Raw genomic sequence first — 20,857 nt, forward strand, 5'->3', positions numbered from 1 at the left:
TTGGGGGGCTCCGGATGGTTCCCCAGCCCATTGGAAAGCGGGAGAGGTATTTTTCCCAGTGATTCCTGCTCCGGCGTGGCTTTCTCACCATGCCAAAGCCCCCCCAGATCCCATCTCGCCTGCCTGCAAAGGGTAGCGGAGACCAAAGAGCAGCCTGGAGCAGCGCTGCCGAGGAAGGGGGTGGCAATAGGGCAGGTTTAAAGCCCCCCTCGGCTGAAGCGGGGACCTGAGACACTGCCCCAGGCGCAGCAGCAGCCCTTGCAGCTGAGCCGACACCCAGACATGCACCCCAGCACAGCTCGGGGGTCCTGTCTAGCAGCTGAAGCAGAGTTTTGCCATCCGACCCCTCTCCGGTGCCAGCATCCCCCCGGTACCAGCATCCCCCCGGTGCCTGTATCCTTAGGCAGGGCGGGGGGCGCTCCCTTCCCACCCTCCCGCGCACCTCTCCCGCCCGGGGAGCTCCCGCCTTGCCTTCCCCGCCTTCTTCCCGTCAGCTGCTCCTCCTCCTCCCTCTCCAGGCAGGCGAGGAAAACGAAAGTCCCCGGTGAACGTCGCTCGGCCCCGCCGCCCTTATGCCCGACAGCCCCGCCGCCCCCCGGCCGCCCAACCCCGGCCCCCCAGCAGGTAACAGGGAGCTCCCCGCTTTTCTGAAGGGAGGAGAAGGGACGGGAGACAAAGCCTGGTCCAGGGCCGCCCCAAAGCGAGCGGCGGGGATTGCCTGCTTGTGGGGGGGTGGCGGGAGTTATTTTTTCGGATGCAAAACCGTTGCGTGGGACGGGGGGAATGCGGGAAGGGGCGTCCCTGCTTTATTCGGGGGGCTCCTGACTGTGCTGCCGGGCTGGGGGAGGCTCAGGGCGGGTGAGGAGTGGGGAGGGGGGCACCTCTGGGGACAGGGCTGGTGCTGTCCGGGAGGTTTTGCAGGAACCGGGGGGAGACTGTCGCCAGGGCCCTTCTCGAGTTCCCCTGCCCTCCCCTGCCCTCCCCGCTCTCCCCTGACCTTCCCGCTCGCAGGGCAGGAAGGGGCGGTGGCCACAGAGAAAAGGAAAGTCCCTTTGCAGCCTTCGTTTTCCCCTGCCCCGACTTTGAAATCCCAAATTCCACGACGGGAACGAGATTGGGGAGGGAGGAGAAAAGCCCCCAAGGGTCCCACACTGAGGGCAGGAGGAAGCACAACCCTTTACAGCCAGCAGAGAATCTCCCCAGAAGAGCACCCTTTGCCTTGCTGGGGTGCTGCCACCCACTCACCCCTGGCGGGAGGGATGGAGAAGAGCCACTCACCCGCCTTGCTGCTCCCTTATCGCTTTCCTGCAGCGCAGAGGTTAGAGTGGGCTGCCCACGGGTGGCCTGAATGGCCTCCAGCGGTGGGACTGAGCCTTCCATCCCCCTCCATCTCTCATGTTCCAACGGGGCCTTTCCCCCACATCCCACCTAGATGGAGACGGTGCCGCTGCGCCCATGGAGACGGGACCCCAGCCAAGTACATCTTCCTGCGCCCCTCCAGCCCACCCTCCCGCCATGGAGGATGACTTGCAGTTTGTCCTTTGTGAGCGCTGCCGACAGGAATCGCCCAACCTCAAGCTCCTCACCTGCCTTCACACCTTGTGCTTCGGTTGCCTGAGCGAGAACAAGCCCATCGGGCAGTGCCCTGTGTGCCAGACAGCCATCCCGCAGGCCAGCGGCATCCCCGACATGGACAACCTGCTCTTCACCAACTTGCAGGCCAGGCTCAGCATCTACAAGAAGATCAGAGATGGCCATGGCCTGAATTGCTGCCGGTGCCGGGGGGCAGCCGCAGCAATGTGGTGCTCCGAGTGCGAGGAGTTCCTCTGCACCAAGTGCTTTGAGGACCACCAGTGGTTCTTCAAGAAGAAGAGCCATGAGGCCAAGAGGGTGGAGGATCTTCGTGCGGAGTCAGCCCATCAGTTCCTGGAAGACAGCAGAAAGTCCTGCAACCTCTTTTGCTCCCGTCCTGGGCACGCTGACCAGGGCCACATCTCCAGGTGAGAGCGGTGCCTCATCCCCGGATCCCATCTTGCACCAAGGGCTTTGGGGCTGCTCTGCCAGGAGGGCAGAGCCAAGGGGATTTCATCACCTGCCTTTGGAGAGGGACTGCTGCAACCCCAGCGAGATCCTGGGCAGGAGCAGGGTGTGGTGTGGGGCTGGCAGGTCCCCAGGAGGAGGGAGGGGAACAAAGGTGGGTTGAACACCCAGCTTCATACCCACATCTGCAGCCAGTGATGGGAGGCAAAGCTCTTCCCTGCCCTGTGCTCAGTTTCCCCTCTCGTTAAACTCCTCAGCTGTCCCTTGGGGAGGGGGAATCACGCCCAGCGCAGTGCAAATGCTTTTCTCCCCCTGCTCATGTACCGGCTTTGAAGGATGTGCCCATTTCCTTCCAGCATCTACTGCAACAAGTGTGAGAAGGCACTCTGCTGCTCGTGTGCGCTGCTGGACAGCCAGCACGCCCCCTTCTGTGACATCCACAGCGAGACCCAGCGCAGGCAGGAGGAGCTGGTCACCATGAGCCAGGAGCTGAAGCAGAAGAGAAGCAGCTTCGAGGCCACCTTCGAGGTGCTGCAGGCTGAGGCCTCCCGGCTGGAGCAGGCGCAGCGGGAGATGCGGGAGCTGATCCGGCAGCACGTGGAGCAGCTGGTGCGGCTGATCCGGCGGGAGGAAGAGGAGCTGCTGGGGCTGGTGGAGGCGCGGCAGGAGCAGGGCCGGCGGGAGCTGGCGAGGGAGCTGCAGCGCGTGGAGGGGGTGCTGCGGCGGATGGAGGCGAGCGAGCGGCTGGTGGAGAAGGTGAACCTGTACGCCACGGAGCAGGAGGTGATGGACATGCAGCCCTTCATCAAGGACTCGCTGGAGGAGCTGCAGCAGCTGCAGCCGCCGGTGGCCCAGGACCGAGCGCAGCCCGGGGACTTTGCTGAGTGCCGAGCCAGGCTGCAGGCGCTGGTGGAGCGCGTCACGGGGCACCCAGGTGAGGAGGCACTTGCCATAGGGATGGATTCAGCCAGCCCACAGGCAGCAGGGACTTGGGCCAGCTCAGAAAGCCATCACCCAGCTCGGGGTCCTGCAGGGTTCAGAGCCACTTCCCTGCAGCAAAGTGAGCCCACATTCACTCTTGTAGGGTGCTTATTTCCACGGAGGCCAACAACTGCTTCTTTGCTTATATGGCCAGAGCCTCTTTTTGGTCTCCCATCAATCTGACAGGCTCTGCTGATGCTGATTTCTGGGTCTCCCGAGGCTCCTAAACCCCTTGGGCCGTCCCAAACCAAAGGGCTGGGAAAGGAAAAGGAGATCAGAGCTGCCCCTTCCTTGCTGCAGCTGTCGGGTAGATTTTTCCCAGCTTGGCTGCTGCCAGGGCCGGGTGGGAGTTCCAGAGGCTCCAATTCGGGATTGCAACCCTGCTCTCTCCCTTGCAGGTACTAATTCCCAAGCCGTCCCCATGGTCGAGGTGGCCCTGGAGAACAACCTGGTGAGATGTCTGTGTGTCCTCCCGGTGCGCTGCTGTGTGGGGAGGGTCGAAATGTGGATCCCCCTTCCTCTGACCTTTGCAAGCCTTTCCCAAGGGTCTGCCTTCCCCTCTCTAGCCCATCACTCCCATTTTTTCATCAACAACAAACTCCCAGGGATGTTTCTGCCTGGGCAGAGAAGTACCTGCTTTGTAGCCATCATTTCATGCTACCCAGGTGTGCTCCTACCCCATCCTGCTTCTCCAAGCCTGCTGCTTCATCCCTCATTTTTGGTAGGGAAAACCACAGCCTCCGCCAGCTATAGCACTGCCAAACACACGCAGCTCAGGCACAAGCCTTGAGCCAGGCCAGAGGGCCGGGCTGTGCCTCAGTTTCCCCCCTGCTGAGGATGTCTGTGCCCCGGCTGGCTCTGCCCGCTGCTCAGGGACACCCCAGCCCTGCAGAGGGGCCTGTGGTCTCAAGGTTCACCCCAACGCTGCTTTGCATTTTCTCTGCAGCAAGAGGAGCCGGTCCAGCCTGAGAGCCCGAATGTCTTGCCCACCTTCACCATCAGCCTTGAGGAGATGCACATGAGCCCGGTAAGCACCACCCTGGCCAGGCCTTTGGCGACCAGGAGATGCCACCCTGGCACCTTACATCCCCTATGCTCTCCTCTCTCCAGGCTGTCCCCGTCACCGCATGGTCCAAGCGGAGGTCGAACTGCGTGGAAAGGGGCAGCCAGATCTCACCCAAAATACTGAAGCTGGAGTGTAACAACACACCAGTCCCCAGCGATCGCAGTTCGAACCAGTGGGATGGCAGAAGGGAGCCCAGCACCTCCATGCTGAACCGGGACTGCAGCAGCATCCCTGCCACCAGCAGCCACACTGATGATGCAGGTGGGGACCGCGGACGTGGCCCTCCTCGTTACCCCATCTCTTCCCCTGCCTTAGGTGGGTCCCCCATCTTTCCAGCTTTTGTGCACCCCTAGGCGCTCAGAGCCTTGGCCAACCTCCCCTGGGTCAGAGAAGCAGAGGGTGGGAGCTGCTTTCTGGGGCGTAAATACGAGAGCAATGCTCAGGGGTGGACGTGGATGCTCCATCTGGCTCCGTGTCCTGCCTCCAAGGTAGCCAAAGCCCAAGCGTAGGGAAGAGCACAGCAGCAGGGTAAGTGTGCAGAGAGAATCCCCTGCCTCCTGCTCCAGAAGCTTTGGATTTTCCTGGAGCAAAATACACTGCAATTTTTAGCAAAACACATTTTCTTCTCGTGAGTTCACCCAGCCCCACTCCAGCCTGCTGCAGCATCCTGCAGTGAGGGATCCTGGGCTCAGCTCTGCAAACAGGAGGGAGGATGAAATGGATCTTCTGGAGAGGCTGGTACAGGGTCCATGGCATGAAGCAGCACTGGAGAGGTTGCCCCCACCTTGGGGTGCATCCAAGAGCTGCCAAGGGCTGGGTGGTTAATGGTCCTGGTAGAAGCTGCAAAACTCAGGAGATAAGATCAGTCCTTGCATGGGAAAACCAGTATGATCCAAAATCAGTCTTGAACCTTCCACATCCCCCTGTTCCCTCTGCAGAAGACAACAGCATCATCATCTCCAGCTCGGAGGACAGCTTAGAAGACACGGCGGTGAGTCCAGACCTCCCTCCTTGCTGAGCCACGCTGCAGGCAGAAGAGGCAGCTGCACCCCATCATGTCTGGGGTGCCTTTCCCTTTCCTCCAGCCACACTCAGCCCCAAGACTTCTCCCTTCCCAGCATCAGTCAGAGACTTGCTTGCATCTTTCTCTTCCCCTTCAGTTGTTTCCAGGTGGCACGGCATCTGTGCCGTCCCAAATCCACTCCTCCTTTGCTGGTATCTCCTGGGATTCTGGAGCAGCCGGGGTCCTCTCTCCCAGGCAGCAAACCCCACCTTGCTTTGCTCTGGCGTGGGATCCCACACCAGCCAATCCCCCAAGACCATCTTTTTGAGTTGGTCCTTATGGCCTCTCTTTCCGCCTCACTGGGAGGGTTGTTCTCAGCTTAAAAAAAATCAATGTTCATATAAACATCAAGTCTGTGAGTTGAATGTAGCAACCATGCTTGGAGAGATCTGGCCAGGCTGGAGTGATGGGCTGAGGCCAACTGTAGGAGTTTCAATAAGGCCAAATGCCGGGTGCTGCCCTTCGGGCACAACAACCCCCAGCAGGGCTACAGGCTTGGGGAGGAGTGGCTGGAGAGCTGCCAGTCAGAGAGGGACCTGGGGGTGGTGATTGACAGCCGACTGAACAGGAGCCAGCAGTGTGCCCAGGTGGCCAAGAAGGCCAATGGCATCCTGGCTTGTATCAGCAATAGCGTGGCCAGCAGGGACAGGGAAGGGATCTTACCCCTGTGCTCAGCACCGGTGAGGCCGTCCCTCGATGTGTGGGTTCAGTTTTGAGCCCCTCACTCCAAAAAGGCCACTGAATGACTCGAGCGTGTCCAGAGAAGGGCAACGGAGCTGGTGCAGGGTCTGGAGCACAGGTCTGATGGGGAGCGGCTGAGGGAACTGGGGGGGTTTAGTCTGGAGAAGAGGAGGCTGAGGGGAGACCTCATGGCCCTCTTCAACTCCCTGAAAGGAGGGTGCAGAGAGGGGGGATGAGTCTCTTGAGCCAAGGAACAAGCAATAGGACAAGAAGGAATGTCCTCAAGCTGCGCCAGGGAAGGTTTAGACCTTATACTTAGGAAGGATTTCTTTGCAGAAGGGGTTGTTGGGCGTTGGAATGGGCTGCCCAGGGCAGGGGGGGAGTCCCCATCCCTGGAGGGGTTGAAGAGTCGGGTTGACCCAGCGCTGAGGGATCTGGTGGAGTTGGGAACGGTCAGGGTGAGGTTCATGGTTGGACTGGAGGATCTTCAAGGTCTTCTCCAACCGAGATGATTCTGTGATTCTGTGAGAGTTCATCAGTCCTGTGCCTACACAGGCTGAGAAGCTCCTGGAAGCCACCAGAGCATCCCCAAAAGTGACATTTCCAAGCTCCCTGTGGTGACATTTCACAGCACTGATGCTGCAAACTGGTGTGTTGCCACCAAGTGGCCCTGGCCGAGGTGGTTAGATGAACCAAGGGCATGGGATCCCTGCTGAGACACCCCATCGCCATCATGAGCAGGGGATCCCTTTGGAAATGGAAGCGAGCATGGCCAGTTTGGGATCAGGGGGGAGGATTGGTTTTCCAGTGCTAGCTTAATGAGGGGTTAACAGCCCCATTTTTTTTGTATAAACTAATGCAGAAGCTCTTCTTACTCTTCAATAAAGCTGTTCCCGTATAAAATCCCATGCTGCTGCTGGCTTCCTTATTAATTTTTTCCTTTGCTGTTTTTCCTTGCTCTCCTGATTCATCTCTATCAGAGGGGAAAGAAAGAGTTGTGGGGCTAAAACCCTGTCCCCGCTCCCTGCTAGTGCCAAAAAGTGAGGGGGGCTTTTGGGGAGGTTAGCTGCTTGCTGTGAGAAATCCCTGCATGAATCAGACGTCCTTTGGCACGACATGCATTTAAGGGTGTAGCAAAGGCGCAGGCTGAAAGAAGAGAGATCCCAGGAGCATAAACATCTCACTGATAGTCTGGTGCTGGGCAGTAGAAAAGTGCAACCTTAAGAACTGGGAAAAATTGTTTTAAAGCCTGGAAAAGGGGGAGGGGAGTAGCAGCTGAGTGAGAAAAAAGGGAGCAATGGGATGAGACAGCGGGATGCAGCCCAGGGAACCTGCAGCCTTCAGGGGGTGGAGGGCAAGGGCTGAGGACCTGCCTAGAGGCTTGGACATCTAAAAGGAGATTTTGGGGCTGGGGAGGAACTTTTGTGGGCTCACCTGGGGACTATCTTGCTCTGCACACCAAGCTGAAGCCACAAGAGCATCACCAGTGCCCGCCTCTGCCTGGACCCATCACCCACGGCCACTGTGGTGCTACGAGCGTGTGTCTCTGCGTGGGTGATTTTCCTCCCTCTTTGCTTAACCCTTCAATAAAACCTTTTTGCATAGAAATTCAATTTGCTTGTTGCTGGTTTGGGTAACAAGAGCATCTGCAATCACATTTTGTTGCCAAGTTTGGTTCATCTAACTCCCTTCAGGGCAGCTGTGTCATTCCAAGCACAGCCAGGTGAGGGGGACACGGGGCACTGCCATCACCCCCCCACCAGTACCATCCTTCTGTCCCTTCCCAGACAGAGGAACCCCATGTGCCCTTCAAACACCTAATTTTAACGTGGCATTTAAGCAATCCCACGTCTCCTGAGCTGGGGAGCGCTTGGTTTTGCTCACATGCCTGCAGACATCGGTCCAGCCACGTTTCCACCACTCCTGGGCTGCAGGTGAAGATGCAGAGAGCAGGTGCGGAGGGAGACGGACGCCCCATCGCGGCAGGGTGCCCAGGCCAGGGTTGCAGGATTGTCCCTGAGGGAAAGAGGGAGGAAAACCAAGGTTGGAGGCTCTTGAATGTGTTGCTGTCCTACTCTTCCCATAGGGAGCTATTCGCTGTGGATGTCCTTCCCTTCAGAGGCTGGGCAGGGGACAGTTGGTGTGGCTGGTTTTACTCACCCGTGGGAAGCGCCGCTGTAGGCAGTGGACCTGCTGAGCCTGGAGAGGCACCAAACCTCCTCCTGGCCCGATTCAGTCCCCTTTTCCTCTAGAGGCCAACCAGATCTTTAAGTCTAACAGTATCTCATGGGGTGAGGTTGCTCAGCCACGCTTCTGGCCCTGCATGAGCTGCATCCACACGGGGTGTGCAGAAAGGGACAGCGAGTCCCCAGACCTGCGTGTTGGGTTCCTCTGGCCACTGCCTGGATTCCCCCCCCCGCCCCTGCTTAGGACATGCAACATTCAGGGCTTTGCTCTTGCTCACTTGGCTCAGACCCTGGTTTTGGGCTCTCGATGAGGCTCCCCATGGCCAGCCCACTTCTGAGACACAACATACACCCATGGCAGTGCTGGGACATCAGACCCTGTGGGTTTCACGGCATTGCACACAACCAGGTCCTTGTCCGTGGCCAATGGCACACCCAAGGGTGCTCCTCACACCTTCCCAGCCTGGTCCAAGCAGGCAGACAGAACTTGGCCCCCTTCTCCAATCTCTTGCAGGCTCCCAGCAAACCCAAGGATGGCAAGAAGCCCTCCAGCCCTACATGGTCCGGGAGTGGCACCTCACCCCACCACAGCACTGGCCCCACCAGCCCCTGGGATGATGAGTCGGAGCTGAGCACCTTGGTGTTCCTCAGCTTGAAGGTTGACCAGAAAAGTGAGCATTGCCTTCCCCAGGCACAGGGGCTGGGGGCCAGAGAAGGGCACCCCCAAATACTTACTCCAGCCCCATCCTTTCCCCTCCACAGCCCAGCGCATCACAGAGATGGCAGCGGCCAATGGAGAACACACCTTCAAGACGCTGATTCAGACGCCCGAGTCGGTGCTGGCACTGCTCTCCCAGGGCGTCTCCATGGAGGTGGGGATGCAGCACCTCCTCTGGTACCTCTCCCCGCTCCCCAGGCCCACCCTCATCGTCTACAACTTCTGGGCGCTGGAACTGCCCACTCTCTTTAAGGCCCTGGATGCTATGGGTAGGAAAGTGGACTTCTGCCACATTGTGGGTGGTTATGTGGATATGTTGTCCTTGATCAAAGAAAAGCTGCCCAAGGCCCCTTCCTACAAGCTGAAGAACCTGCTGAGAAGTCACCTGCAGCAGCAGCTCAACGAGGGCAGCGCGCTGGCCACAGCCAAGGCCTTGCAGGAGCTTTGGGGAGCCCTGGGGCTCCCCGCCTGCGCTGACGCAGGGATGATGCTCACCCACTGCAACCTGCAGAGCTACACCATCCTGCGGTCTCTGGTGCAGGAGAAGCTGCTCAGCAAGAGGGCGGCCAAGATCCTGGCCCGGCGCAACCTCATTCTCTGGGAGCTGGAAGAGGTGTGAGTGCGACCGTGGGGTGAGCTGAGCTGGCCAGGTCTCAGACTAACCATGCCAGGGATGCAGGCATGCTCTCCAGGGATGCTGGTCTTGGATGGAGGGATGCTCTCCAAGGATGCAGGGATGCTGGTCTTGGATGTAGGGATGCTCTTCAAGGATGCAGGGATGCTCGCCACAGCATGAAACAGGACTCACAGATCCTCTCTGCTCCCAGCACGGGGCTTAAAATATCCAGGACCCAATCAAATTAATATCTTTTAAAAATAAATCACACAGCACAGGCTAGCATGAATTGTTGGGGTGTCTCCACTCCTCCCTTTCCCAGCCAGGCGGGAGGGGAGATCCTCGGGGTGCTCTTCACCCTGCCCGAGCAGCACTAGGTACCCTGCCCGCGCCCCCCCCCCCCCCCGCCCTCCGAGCCCCCACCGCCTGGATGTGGCCCCGGGGACAGGCCGAGGTTGCCAGCGGGCGACAAGGCAGTGAGGGGGACACACCACCAGGGGTCCCCTTTGTGCAGCCGCGCGCGGCTTGTGCGCGCACACGCACCCCCACGGCTGCACCCACCCACCCGCTGGTGAGCACCCACCCCCACTGGTGAACACGCACACGCATCCCCGGAGCCCACCGGTGGTCCCTCTGGTACCTGGGAGCTACTGGCGACCATCACCGGGGCGTCTGGTCTGCCGTGTTGGGTACAAAGGGGAGGCGGAGGGGGGGGGATGAAGAGGTCCTCTGGGTGGGTCGAGGTGGGTGAAGGTGAGCAGGAAAGGGATGTGGTGAAGGTCTCCTCACCGAGAGGGTGCGGTGAGAGCTGCCAGGCTTGGAAAACTGGGGGGAGATGGGCAGTAAACGTGACCCCCCCATCTTCTGGGGAGCCCCCCAGGAACAAGCAGTGGCCTGGACACAGCCGTGAACTATCGGAGCTGCGTCTGGGCCAGCGAAGCAGGGGCAGGCAAGAGGCTGCCTGCCCCCTGCCTGCCCTGCCTGCTGCCTGCCCTGGGTGGGGGAAGAACCGGGACAGGCCCAGCACCATCAGCGGTTTAGAGGGAGCGATCCCAAAGGACGCCCCCGCCACTGCACGGCTTGTCACCAAATTCAGACAATGCCACCTCACCCTGCAGATTCTCTGGTGTCTGCTACAGGGCTGTGCGCGGGGAGCAGCCTCTACAAGGGGCACAGCCGGAGGAGAGCAGACCCCATCTGTCTGCTGTCACCGGCCTCATCAAAGTCTTGTAAAACAATAGCGAAGTCAATGGGCTGCGGGAGCCAGATTAGCTGTTTCTTTGCCCTGAGCTGCCGTAAAGCTCATTCATCCAGCTAGAAGAGGGTTTGTCACTGCGGGGTGAGCAGAGCAGCACCCAACAGGCTCCTGCCCTGAAGAAAAGGGCTGCAGCTGGCGTACCGCTGCGGATTCAGGGCTCCCAAAGGTCCCACCAGCCTCCACCTCCAACAGGCAGCTTCTACACACTCGCAGACTGGTACGGCCCCACCTGGACCTCCCTTCCACCCACAGACACCCCATGAAAATCCCCCTTCAAGCCAGAAGTATAAGGAAGAATCAGAATCTCTGGTTTTTTTTAGAGCAATAAATAACTTTACTGAATTAAGCGAATCTCCTGAAATGATATATAATATGCTGCTTGCTTGATTGGCTGTTATTAATAATGCATTGCTCAATCTAAACCATTCATAAAATTACTCCCTGCTAGCCCCGAGCAAAGTGCTTTGGGACTCAGGAAGGGGGAAAAAAAAGGCAAGAAGGAGCAGCATAAATCCTTTCTGTTTATGAAAATGGATTTCCTCCCCCAACGATCATGCAAAACTAATTAGAGCCAAAGGGCTGGTTCCTCTGCATTCGATTACACCCTGCAAGCTCGCTCAGGTTGGCTGACCAGTGCGGGTGGAAGTCCAAGGCAGAGGAGGCTTCACCCCAATGAGCCTGAGAAAGGTTACCTGGATTATATTTCTATTAAAAACATCAGCCTGCTAACATCCAAACAGATTTGCATCCCATGGACCACCGAGAGCAAGGACAGGGTGGACAGGACTCTTGAATATTTGGAGAAGTGGTGAGGTAAAGCTGAGAGGAAGCCTTATTTAGATGGAAGGAGAAGCCACATTGTCTCTGCCCGGGCAGGTCCTGCAGCCAGGATGCTCCCAGGGTGGTGGGTCATGCACTCACCCGATCTTGGAGGAGCTGGGTTGGGGCTAGAAGTTAGAGAAGCCAAGAGACCCCAAACTGGGGGCTCACCCTTCTCCTGAAATAACCAATGCCTCTGACCAGAATGGTGAGGAGGGCTCCTCCCTCAGACACCAGTTGGAGATTAATGGTGTAAATCAGCAAACCCTCAATGACCGCAGTGGTGATCCAGTGACTCCTCCAGCTAAGAGGCTGCCCTCATTTATACTAGTGGGGGACGTGTCCCCAGAGCTGCAATGGCCCCCAGCCCAGCTTCTACTTGTCACATATTTAGGAGCATGTTGAAGCTTAGGGTGCCTGGGACTGAGGGAGTTGTGGTGTAAGAAGGAGAGGTTGGCAGCCCCAGAGCCTTCTTTTCCATCCATCCATCCATCCATCCATCCATCCATCCATCCATCCATCCATCCACCCACCCTTCCGTCCTCCACCATCCTGTCTTGGAGCTCTCATCTGAGGGGACTGAAGAGCCACCACAGAGCACTGTTGTTACTCCCTGTGCTCAGCCCATGGGAAACTGAGGCACGAGTGGTGACACAAACCCCACATGTCATGTCTGCTGGGGAGGCAGGTAGATAGCCTAACCCATGCCATGCTGCTTCATGCTATGATGCCTCTCAAGTGTCTAGGTTAGAGTCTGGCCCTCAGAAGTGTGAGGAGGGATGCGTCATCCCTCCTGTCACACGTGCCTCATCCCCTGACCCATTTCTAGCAAAACACACTGCCTCCAATGCTCCTGAAACCCTTCCACTGTATCTAGGACACCTGGGTTTCTTCCTCTTGCATGATGAATGAAGGCATCTTGGGACGAGCTCAGCATAGTGTGGTGGATAGCAGCCAAGCCAGAAAACAAGCGTCCTCTCTGTGTTGGCCATGTCCTTGTGGCATTTTAACCTACTTCCATGCTCATCAAAGCAAATCCCTGTGACTCCCACCTGAGCTCTGCAGTCAAGTCCCAGCCATGGGTCAACACCAGTAAGGGTTGACCATGGTCCTGCAGCCCCACAGCAGCACGGGGAGCCTGGAATGTGCAATAACCTGACACGCAGCAGCGAGGGGTGAGGAGCAGTGTGGGTACGTATCTGGACTGCGTGGTGATGCTGAGCCCCCCAAGGGTGCTGCCCCATTGACCACAGAACTCCCTGCCGTGGGGCTGGGGAGAGGCTGACAGCCTGTGGGCGTTCGGAGAGTGAGCAAAACAGGGAAAAATAAAATGTTTATAAACCACAACTCCAAACGCCTGATGCTGTAATTCGCTAAGCTGCAAATTGCTAGTGCCTGGGAGGGTGTCACAGTAAGGATGAGGACATGCTTGGGTGACCAGCCAGCCACGGGGACTGGAGGGAGTGAGTCATGGCTCAAGCCCTGAAGATGCTGAGAGCACAACGGCCCTTCAAACTCTGCTCCGGCAGGAAGGGACACATGGAAGCGCTGCCCTGTAGATGTCTGCGCTGGATTTGAAGCGATGTCTCCCTCCTGCTTGACCCCTCTGCAGGCCCCTGTAGTCCCCAAAGCGAAGTGGCCTTGTTCATCTGCTCGGGACAGTCCCCTGGACCATGGCCATGGCTTTTCTGGGGGATGACAATTGGGTTGGGCCAAATCTATGTCGGGGATCACAGTGGCAGCCACGGCGTAGGTGACCACAGTGCAACACTTGGACAGTGTTGATTCACTTTCCTGGAGACAAGGCGGTTTTGGTGGCCATACATCACCCAAGCACCTTGCCCACCCCATGGGTGTCAGCCACCCACCAATCCTCACATCGCTGGACTGAGGGGAAGCTGAGGCACATCTGAGACCAACCACTTTGCCCGAGGTGGTCCCTGGGCACAAGGCATCATGCTGGGGAGCTGTGGACATGGGTCCTGGGGGGTGGAGGTGCTCAGAACCAGCATCCAGGATCAGACCTGGCATTTTGCTGTGAAGCAGCTTCCCCTCTCTGCCCCACCAGCCATCACCCCCCTCCTGCTCCTCATCCTTGGGACAACACGCCCATCCCCGTGGCGTCGGAGGAAGAGGTGATGGGGCTTTTACTCTGCTTGCGAGACTCCCCCAAGACCCCCTGGGGCTCCCCACTCCCGGAGCCCCCCCGGGACGTGCCCACCCCGCGCTGGGGTAGCCACAGGGCCGGTGGGACCGCTGGCTGTCGCGACAGAGCCGGGTCGGAGACCCCGTGAGGACCGGGCTGCCCCATCCGAGCTTATGCAGATCCCGCCCCAGAGCCCCCCCCCCGGCAGAGATCCCGGCAGGCGGAGTGGCGGGGGGGACGGCGCGGAGGGGGGGGATGGCGAGAGGCACGAATCGATCCCACTCACAAAATCAATGATTTCTCGGGTTTGGCGGGGCGAGAGGCCGGGGGTGGGGGGGGGTGTGTGGACAACAGACCCCCACGTCGAGGCGAAACTGTGGAGGGGAGAGGGGGCTCCCCGTTACCGCGCCTTTCCAAGGGGTTGAAACCTTCAGGAGGGAGAACGGCCCCGTCCCGGGAACCCTCGGCAGCCCCCCGTGCCACCCCCCCCCCGCCCCATCTCCTTCCCCCTCCGCCCAAATGCTTAAAAGCTCTTCGCATTCAGTTAGCGCCCTGCAGAAGGGAACCACCCGCGACGGGACGGGCTGGGGCGGCGGCACACGCCGCACATCGCCCGCAGAAATACCGCATCGAGCGGGCGGGGGGGGGGACAGAACCGGGGAGGGGAGGGCTCCCGGGAGGGTTGGGCTGGGTCCCGAGCCCCGGTTCCCCGTTCCACAAGCACTTCCCAAAGGGCTGCGATGTCCCGGGAGGACGGGGGTAGCCGTGTCCCGCATCTGCCCCGACGGCATCCCGGTCCCTCCGGGGAGGGGGGGGACCGGAGGAGGCGACCCGGAGGGAAAGCGGGAAGCACGGGGAAGGGGGGATGGATTATGGCTGCTGCCAAGTGCGTGTGAGTTGTACTCGTTGCTCTGCGGGGAGGGCGTTTATTACGGTTATTTTAATTTTTTGGGGAGGGGGGGAGTGCCGTGCCCGCCCCGGGAAGCAGCCGGCTCCGTCCCCGCCGGAGGCTGGCGAGCGGCGGCGGTGGGTGGGTGGTGGGATGGGAAAGGGGTGGCGAGGAGGGAGGGGGCGGCCGTGCGGAGGGGGAGGCTGGCAGAAATGCTAATTCCTCCCTTCGCTCTCTCCTCGGCAGCCCAGTGCCCGTACGGCCCCGCTCCGGCTCGCAGCTCAGCCCGGAGAGGTGCGGGGGTCCGGGTGGGGTCCCCCACCTCCTCGCCGCGCCCCTCACCGTCGTGGCCGGCCTGGCGGAGGCTCCTCCGTGACACAAGGACGGGGATCGGGAAGAGGATGCGGAGGACCGGTAACGGCGAGGAGAAGGGCTGCGTGTTGCTTAACGCCACTTAGGAGTGGGTAAGGCGCGGGGTGACCCCCGGTGCGGCGAGGCGGGGCAGGGGGGCGCAGGGGCGAGAGGAAATTAGGGAAGCAGAAAACTAGGGAGAGATGGAAAAGGGAGGGAGAAAAGTGGGGAGAGGAAGAGAGAAAAGGCAGGAAGGAGAAAGAAAGAAAAAAGAAAAGCGAAAGAAATAATAGAAGAAGGAGAAATTAAAGCAGAGAAGAAAGAAAACGAGATATTGGGGGGGGGGAGGAAAAGCGCGAACAAGACAAGAAAAAGAGAGTGAGAAGGGAAGAGAGGAGGGGAAAGGGAGGGAAACGGGGGAGAGGAGAGGAAGGGGGCAGAGGGGGTGAGAAGGAGCAAGGGGCGAGGGGGCGGCAGCCGGGGGGAGCCGGGCACAGACAATGGGGCGCGGCCCCGCCGCCGCCTCTCGCCGGGCGGGGACCGGGGCCGGGAGCGGGGCGGGGAGAGGGGGCGGGAGCCCTGAGAGCCCCCTGTGTCCCTCGGCAGGGGGAGATGGCCCCGCTGCTGTCCCTGTGGCTGGTGGCCCTGCTCGGCCTGGCCCGGGCATGCCCCGAGCCCTGCGCTTGCGTGGACAAGTACGCCCACCAGTTCGCCGACTGCGCCTACAAGGATCTTCAAGTGGTGCCCACGGGGTTGCCCTCCAACGTGACCACCCTCAGCCTCTCGGCCAACAAGATCACCTCACTGCAGCGGCGTTCCTTCGTGGAAGTGACCCAGGTCACCTCCCTCTGGTTGGCACACAACGAGATCCGCTCCATCGAGCCTGGCACCTTTGCCATCCTGGTGCAGCTGAAAAACCTCGACATCAGCCACAACCAGATCGTGGACTTCCCCTGGCAGGACCTCTACAACCTCAGCGCTCTCCAGCTGCTCAAGATGAACAATAACCACATGGCTCTGGTGCCTCAGGGGGCTTTCCACACCCTGAAAGACCTCCGGTCCCTACGCATCAACAACAACAAGTTCACTGCTCTTGCAGAGGGTATCTTCGACTCGCTTAGTTCCCTCTCCCACCTGCAGATCTACAACAACCCCTTCGAGTGCTCCTGCAAGCTCCAGTGGCTGAAGAAGTGGATGGACAGCACACTCATCTCCATCCCTGAGAAGGACTCCATCACCTGTGCCCTCCCGGAGCAGCTCCGAGGAGTGCCGGTGGGGAAGATCCCGGACGTGCAGTGCACCTCACCTACCGTGCAGCTCACCTATTACCCGAACCTGGACACCACAGAGCTCTTTGATGGCTTCACCCTGACACTGCACTGTGCCGTGACGGGCACCCCGCCTCCTGAAGTGAGCTGGAAGATCCGCACCTCCAGCCAAACCCTAGAGCTCAATGGGAACCCAAAGGAGAGTGCTGGGAAGGACCTCCCCAAACAGGACCCTGAGCGCTTCTTGGTCTTCAAGAATGGCACGTTGGTGATTCCCCACCTGAGCAAGCGGGAGGAAGGCACCTACACCTGCCTGGCCACCAACGAAATGGGGAGCAACCAGACCTCGGTCAATGTGGCTGTGGCAGGCACCCAGAAATACCCACTGCAGCCTGGGAGGGACCCGCTGGGGGGTAAAGCACAGCCAGGTGACAAGAAGCCTGGTGCCAAGGGAGCAAAGAACAGTGTGCTCATGCCCGATGAGAGGAACAAACCCTTCAGTCCCACCCGGCAGAGCCAACCATCCTTGGCAGCTGGGACAGAGTCCACGGGAGATGGGCAAGTCCCTTTCCAGATTCCACCCTTTGAGAAGAAGTGTGGCTCCACACAAACCAGCAAGTACATTTCCAACCACGCCTTCAACCAGAGCGGTGATTTCAAGCAGCACACGTTCGATCTGGGGGTGATCGCCTTAGATGTGTCGGAGCGCGATGCCCGGGTGCAGCTCACGCCCACCTATATGCAGCCCGAGAAGGTCCACCTCAGGATGCTCTATCTGTGCCAGGAGAGCAGCCAGGGCCACGCCTTGGTCCAGTGGTCCAAGATAGAGGAAGGGGTGAACTCGTACTGGTTCCAGGGCTTGAACCCCGGCACCAACTACTCCGTGTGTCTCACCTACCTGGGGGAGGACTGCCAGGTCCAAGTGGTCTTCACCACCAAAAAAGAGATCCCCTCGCTCATCATCATCGTGGTTGTGAGCATCTTCCTGCTGGTGCTGGCCACCTTACCCCTGATGGGGGCCACGTGGTGTCACCTCCTCTCCAAGTACCAAGGGAAGACCTACAAGCTCATCATGAAGGCCCAGAACCCGGACCAGATGGAGAAGCACATGGCTGCCGACTTCGACCCCCGCGCCTCCTACCTGGAGTCTGAGAAGAACTACAATCCCAGCGAGGTAGGGGAAGCGGACGTGGAGGAAGAAGACGAGGAGGAGGAGGAGGAGGAGGAAGGAGGCAGGCGGAGGAGGAGGAGAGAAGCCGAAGGGGCTCCGGAGATGGAGCGGGAGGAGAGCGTGGCAGCCAGCTCCATGGCAGAGTCGCAGTCCAAAGCCAACGGCGAGGAGTTCGAGGTCCGCTCCGAGTACAGCGACAAGCTGCCGCTGGGCGCCGAGGCCGTCACCATCTCCCAGGAGATCAACGGCAACTACCGGCAGCGCCCCCGCTGAGCCCCCCCGCACCCCCTCCGCCACCCCCCCCGGTCCCCACCTCCCCCTGGCCCCCCCGCCCCCCCCCCGGGGCACCGCCGCTGCTTTTCCTCCGAGGAAAGACCGAAGCATCCTCAGCGACGCCCGCCTGTCCTTCCTCCTCCTCCTCTTCCTCCTCCCTCAGGCAGGGGGTCCTCGGGAAGGGACTTCGCCCCGGGGATGCTCGATGCGAACGGGACGTTTCTCCCCCAATTTCGTTTCCGTTTTGGGTACCGGCGGTCCTCGCTCCCGGCTCGGCGACAACACCGCAACGATTCCCGGTCCCCCGCCCGCCTCTGCCTTCCGCTCGCCCCGTATTTTCTTTCCCATTAAAGGAAAAAAACGAAAAAAAGAGAGAAAAAAAAGGGTAAAAGAAAAAAGCCCGATATCCTAAAACCTTCTTTTTTCTGGAAACGGTTCAGCCCCCGACGGGTCCCTGCCGCTCCTCGGTCCGATCCCCGGTGAGTCCCCTCCGCTCCCCGGTCCGGTCCTGCCGCTCCCCCGTTCGACCCGGCCGAACCCCGGTGCGAACCCCGCCGCAGCCCGGTGCGGTCCCCGCCGCTCCTCGGCGTTATCCTCCCTGCTCCCCGCTCTCCCGCTCCGCGCCGCTTCCCGCTGGGTCCCCGCCGCTCCCCGGTGGGTACTCATAGCGCTCCGGTGCATCCCTATTTTCCCCGGTGGCTGCCGGGGCTCCCTGGTCCCTGCCGCTCCCCGGTGGTGCTCTCCGTTCCCTTGGGGGTGCCAGGGCTCCCCGGTGGGTGCCAGGACTCCTTGTTGAGATCCCCCCCGCCCTCCCCTCCTTCTCCCGCTGCCCGGTGGGTGACGGGGTGAGAGTCCTGCTGCTGCCCGGTGGGTGCCGGGTCTCTCCGGTGCGCTCCCCGGTGCGCTCCCCCCCCTGTATCCGCGGCGCCGTTCAGCACCCGGCGGGGGCTGGACAGCTCCGCGCCCCCCGCCCGCTCCCCGGGGTGGCGGGGGGCGGCCCGCCCCCCCCCTCCCGACCCCGGTCCCCCCCCGCACCCCCCGGCCCGGCGGGGCCCCTCGATGTGTGTTGGGTAGAGTAGCCTTGTAGCCAAGTGTCTGTGCCGTAGGCGCGCCCGCGCTGCTGGCGGGCGGGCGGGCGTGGGGGGGGGCCCGGCCCTGGGAGGCGAGGGGTCGCCGCCGCCGCCCCCCCAACTCCGGTCCCCGGGAGCCCCGGGGCCGGCGAGAGCCGCGGGCGCCTTTCTACGAGCTTCTGTCTGTGAAAGAGTCAATAAAAGGGATTGAAAGTGGAGCCGGGTCTGTGTTTGATGGGGGCAAGGGGGAGGGTGTGCCGGTCCCCCCCCTCCCCACGGCCCCGGGCTCTACCCGGTACAGCCCGGTACAGCCCGGCACGGCCGAGGGGACCCCCAGGAGGTGGGCGACGGCGTGGAGTCACATCACCGCAGCCACAGGCAAAGCACGCACGCACACGCTAAAAATATACATCTATATATATTTCCACCCATACACCATGCACGCATACAGTATATATGTTATATTTCTGTATTTATGTATGTGCATATTACATATAATTCACACACATACTGTATATATAGATACACACACATTATATATATATATCCATGTTGTACACCCTCATTTTATTTATACGCACTACGTATATGCACAAATAATTGTTATATGCACACACGTCGCATGTGTACTCAGCCTATACACACAATATAAATATACATAAATACAGCATATGTGTGAAAATATAATAAACCAAATGTATTATATACTCTGCAGACACACTCTCTATAAATTCACAATATAGAAAAATACAAACAATATTTTCCCCCAGCACATACACGCTCTCTCTCCACACATACCAATACTCATACACCATATACACATGCAGTAAGAACGCATACAATATATACATAGAATTTATATAAGTTCTCCGTGTCTCTGCACACACAATATGTGTGCTCAATATATGTACAAATACACGCTGAATACCCACACCACCCACATGTTCTTTCTCCGTGCACGTATACACCCAGCGCTTGTCTCCTATAGATGCCCTGTATGTATGTACATACATGACTCTATTCCCGGCACTGTGCTGCCCCGCAGAGCCATGCCAGGGGCAGGACAGGGCTGCCTGGGCAGGGGTTAGTGTCACCCCAGTCCCCAGGTGCTCCCAGCCCCAAGACCGGGGGTGCTAAGAAGGTGCCCTGTGGATTTACGTCCCCTCCCCACCCGGCCAGGAGCACTCTCCTCTCGTCCCGCTGATGATTTAAGCCCACAATTACACAGTGAAGATTTAAGGCTGCCTTTGATTGCTTTTCTTATCTGGAGCTCCAAAGCCACATGCCCTCCTAGTGTCCCTGCTTGAGAGGCGGCGTCCTGCCGTTGTGTGGGGATGGTCACCCACTCGCCAGCACCCACGGGTGGCCCCTGAGGCCCCACTGAAGCCCCTCACCCTCCCCAAACGCAGCCTCCACATCCCAGCAGAGCCCCTCTCAAGCAAACACTCATTTCTCCGTCATCCAGAGGATGGCTTTCTATTTTAAGTCCGGCCTCTGCATCTTTCTCCTACGGCAGGGAGTGTGGGGGAGACAGACAAAGCGGGTTGGCAAGCAAAGAGGCAGCGGTCAGGGGGGTGCCCACCCAAATTCCCCAAATCCTGGGAATTCGAGGGTGCTCCGCAGCAGCCCAGGTGTTTGCTCCGACTTTTAAAACCCTGTGCCAAGCAGAGATTCCCCCTTGTAGACAAATCCCCTCCTGCGGATACACTTATAATTGAGTTTCACGCTCAGAAACATATAAGGAATAGAAAAAGAACAATCATTTCTGCCTCCGTTTAATTAGAGAGTAATAGATTTCCCCGCCTAACATATCTACAGGGAATCTCGCTGTGATGAGCTACCTACCGATGTTGGATTATACTGAGATTTGCTCCTTTTCAGGAGGGCACTAATTAGCACCCGGTGCCCAAAGGCACAAGGAGGGGTCAGGGATGGAGCTTGGCATCCTCCCACCCCCTCCATGTCCAGGGGGGACTGGAAAGGATTTCTCCTGGAAAGGGTTAAAGCCTCCTGGCAGGATGGTTCAGCCCCTCCTAAGGCATTAACTCTTCTGCAGAGCTTGCCACCAGCCCAGGCGCTGAGTGGGACGTGCCCACACGTGATGGTGACAAGCTCGCACCCACGCAGCCCGGGCTGTCACACACTTATGGTGTCACCTAAACTGTGGGAAAGCGTCTGACACCCTTTGCCCAGGACAGCCCCAGAATAAAGAAGCTTTCATTCCCCCCATCCTCAAATTATCTCTTATCCCAGATCAAAAA

General features: G+C 59.4%; 2 protein-coding genes across 3 annotated transcripts; both read left to right on the plus strand.

Moving 5' to 3' along the window:
• The first annotated feature begins 515 nt into the window (after window positions 1-515).
• On the plus strand, window positions 516-9,633 carry LOC141948164 (protein PML-like). Of its 2 annotated transcripts, none has more exons than XM_074880287.1 (9): window positions 516-624; window positions 1,433-2,000; window positions 2,397-2,974; window positions 3,420-3,472; window positions 3,968-4,048; window positions 4,132-4,402; window positions 5,026-5,078; window positions 8,532-8,688; window positions 8,780-9,633. In XM_074880287.1, exons 1-9 carry the CDS (start codon window positions 573-575, stop codon window positions 9,352-9,354), a joined length of 2,388 nt encoding a protein of 795 aa, XP_074736388.1. In that variant the 5' UTR covers window positions 516-572; the 3' UTR covers window positions 9,355-9,633. The 2 variants fall into 2 exon arrangements, with proteins under 2 accessions (XP_074736388.1, XP_074736389.1); XM_074880288.1 differs by having other exon boundaries at window positions 4,132-4,348.
• Window positions 9,634-14,691: 5,058 nt separating this feature from the next.
• On the plus strand, window positions 14,692-18,812 carry ISLR2 (immunoglobulin superfamily containing leucine rich repeat 2). The gene is made up of 2 exons (XM_074880718.1): window positions 14,692-14,927; window positions 15,421-18,812. The coding sequence occupies exon 2, from the start codon at window positions 15,427-15,429 to the stop codon at window positions 17,524-17,526; it is 2,100 nt and encodes a 699-aa protein (XP_074736819.1). The 5' UTR covers window positions 14,692-14,927; window positions 15,421-15,426; the 3' UTR covers window positions 17,527-18,812.
• Window positions 18,813-20,857: the final 2,045 nt, after the last annotated feature.

Source organism: Strix uralensis, chromosome 11 (assembly GCF_047716275.1).
Source record: "Strix uralensis isolate ZFMK-TIS-50842 chromosome 11, bStrUra1, whole genome shotgun sequence".
Taxonomy (NCBI): domain Eukaryota; kingdom Metazoa; phylum Chordata; class Aves; order Strigiformes; family Strigidae; genus Strix; species Strix uralensis.

What these genes read in the sequence shown, in the direction of transcription:
- LOC141948164 (XM_074880287.1), top strand. Translation starts at nt 573, where the DNA reads ATGCCCGACAGCCCCGCCGCCCCCCGGCCGCCCAACCCCGGCCCCCCA. An exon ending in CAACCCCGGCCCCCCAGCAG is followed by an intron (nt 625 to 1,432) that starts GTAACAGGGAGC and finishes CATCCCACCTAG; the next exon opens with ATGGAGACGGTGCCGCTGCG. An exon ending in GCGCGTCACGGGGCACCCAG is followed by an intron (nt 2,975 to 3,419) that starts GTGAGGAGGCAC and finishes TCTCCCTTGCAG; the next exon opens with GTACTAATTCCCAAGCCGTC.
- ISLR2 (XM_074880718.1), top strand. Translation starts at nt 15,427, where the DNA reads ATGGCCCCGCTGCTGTCCCTGTGGCTGGTGGCCCTGCTCGGCCTGGCC.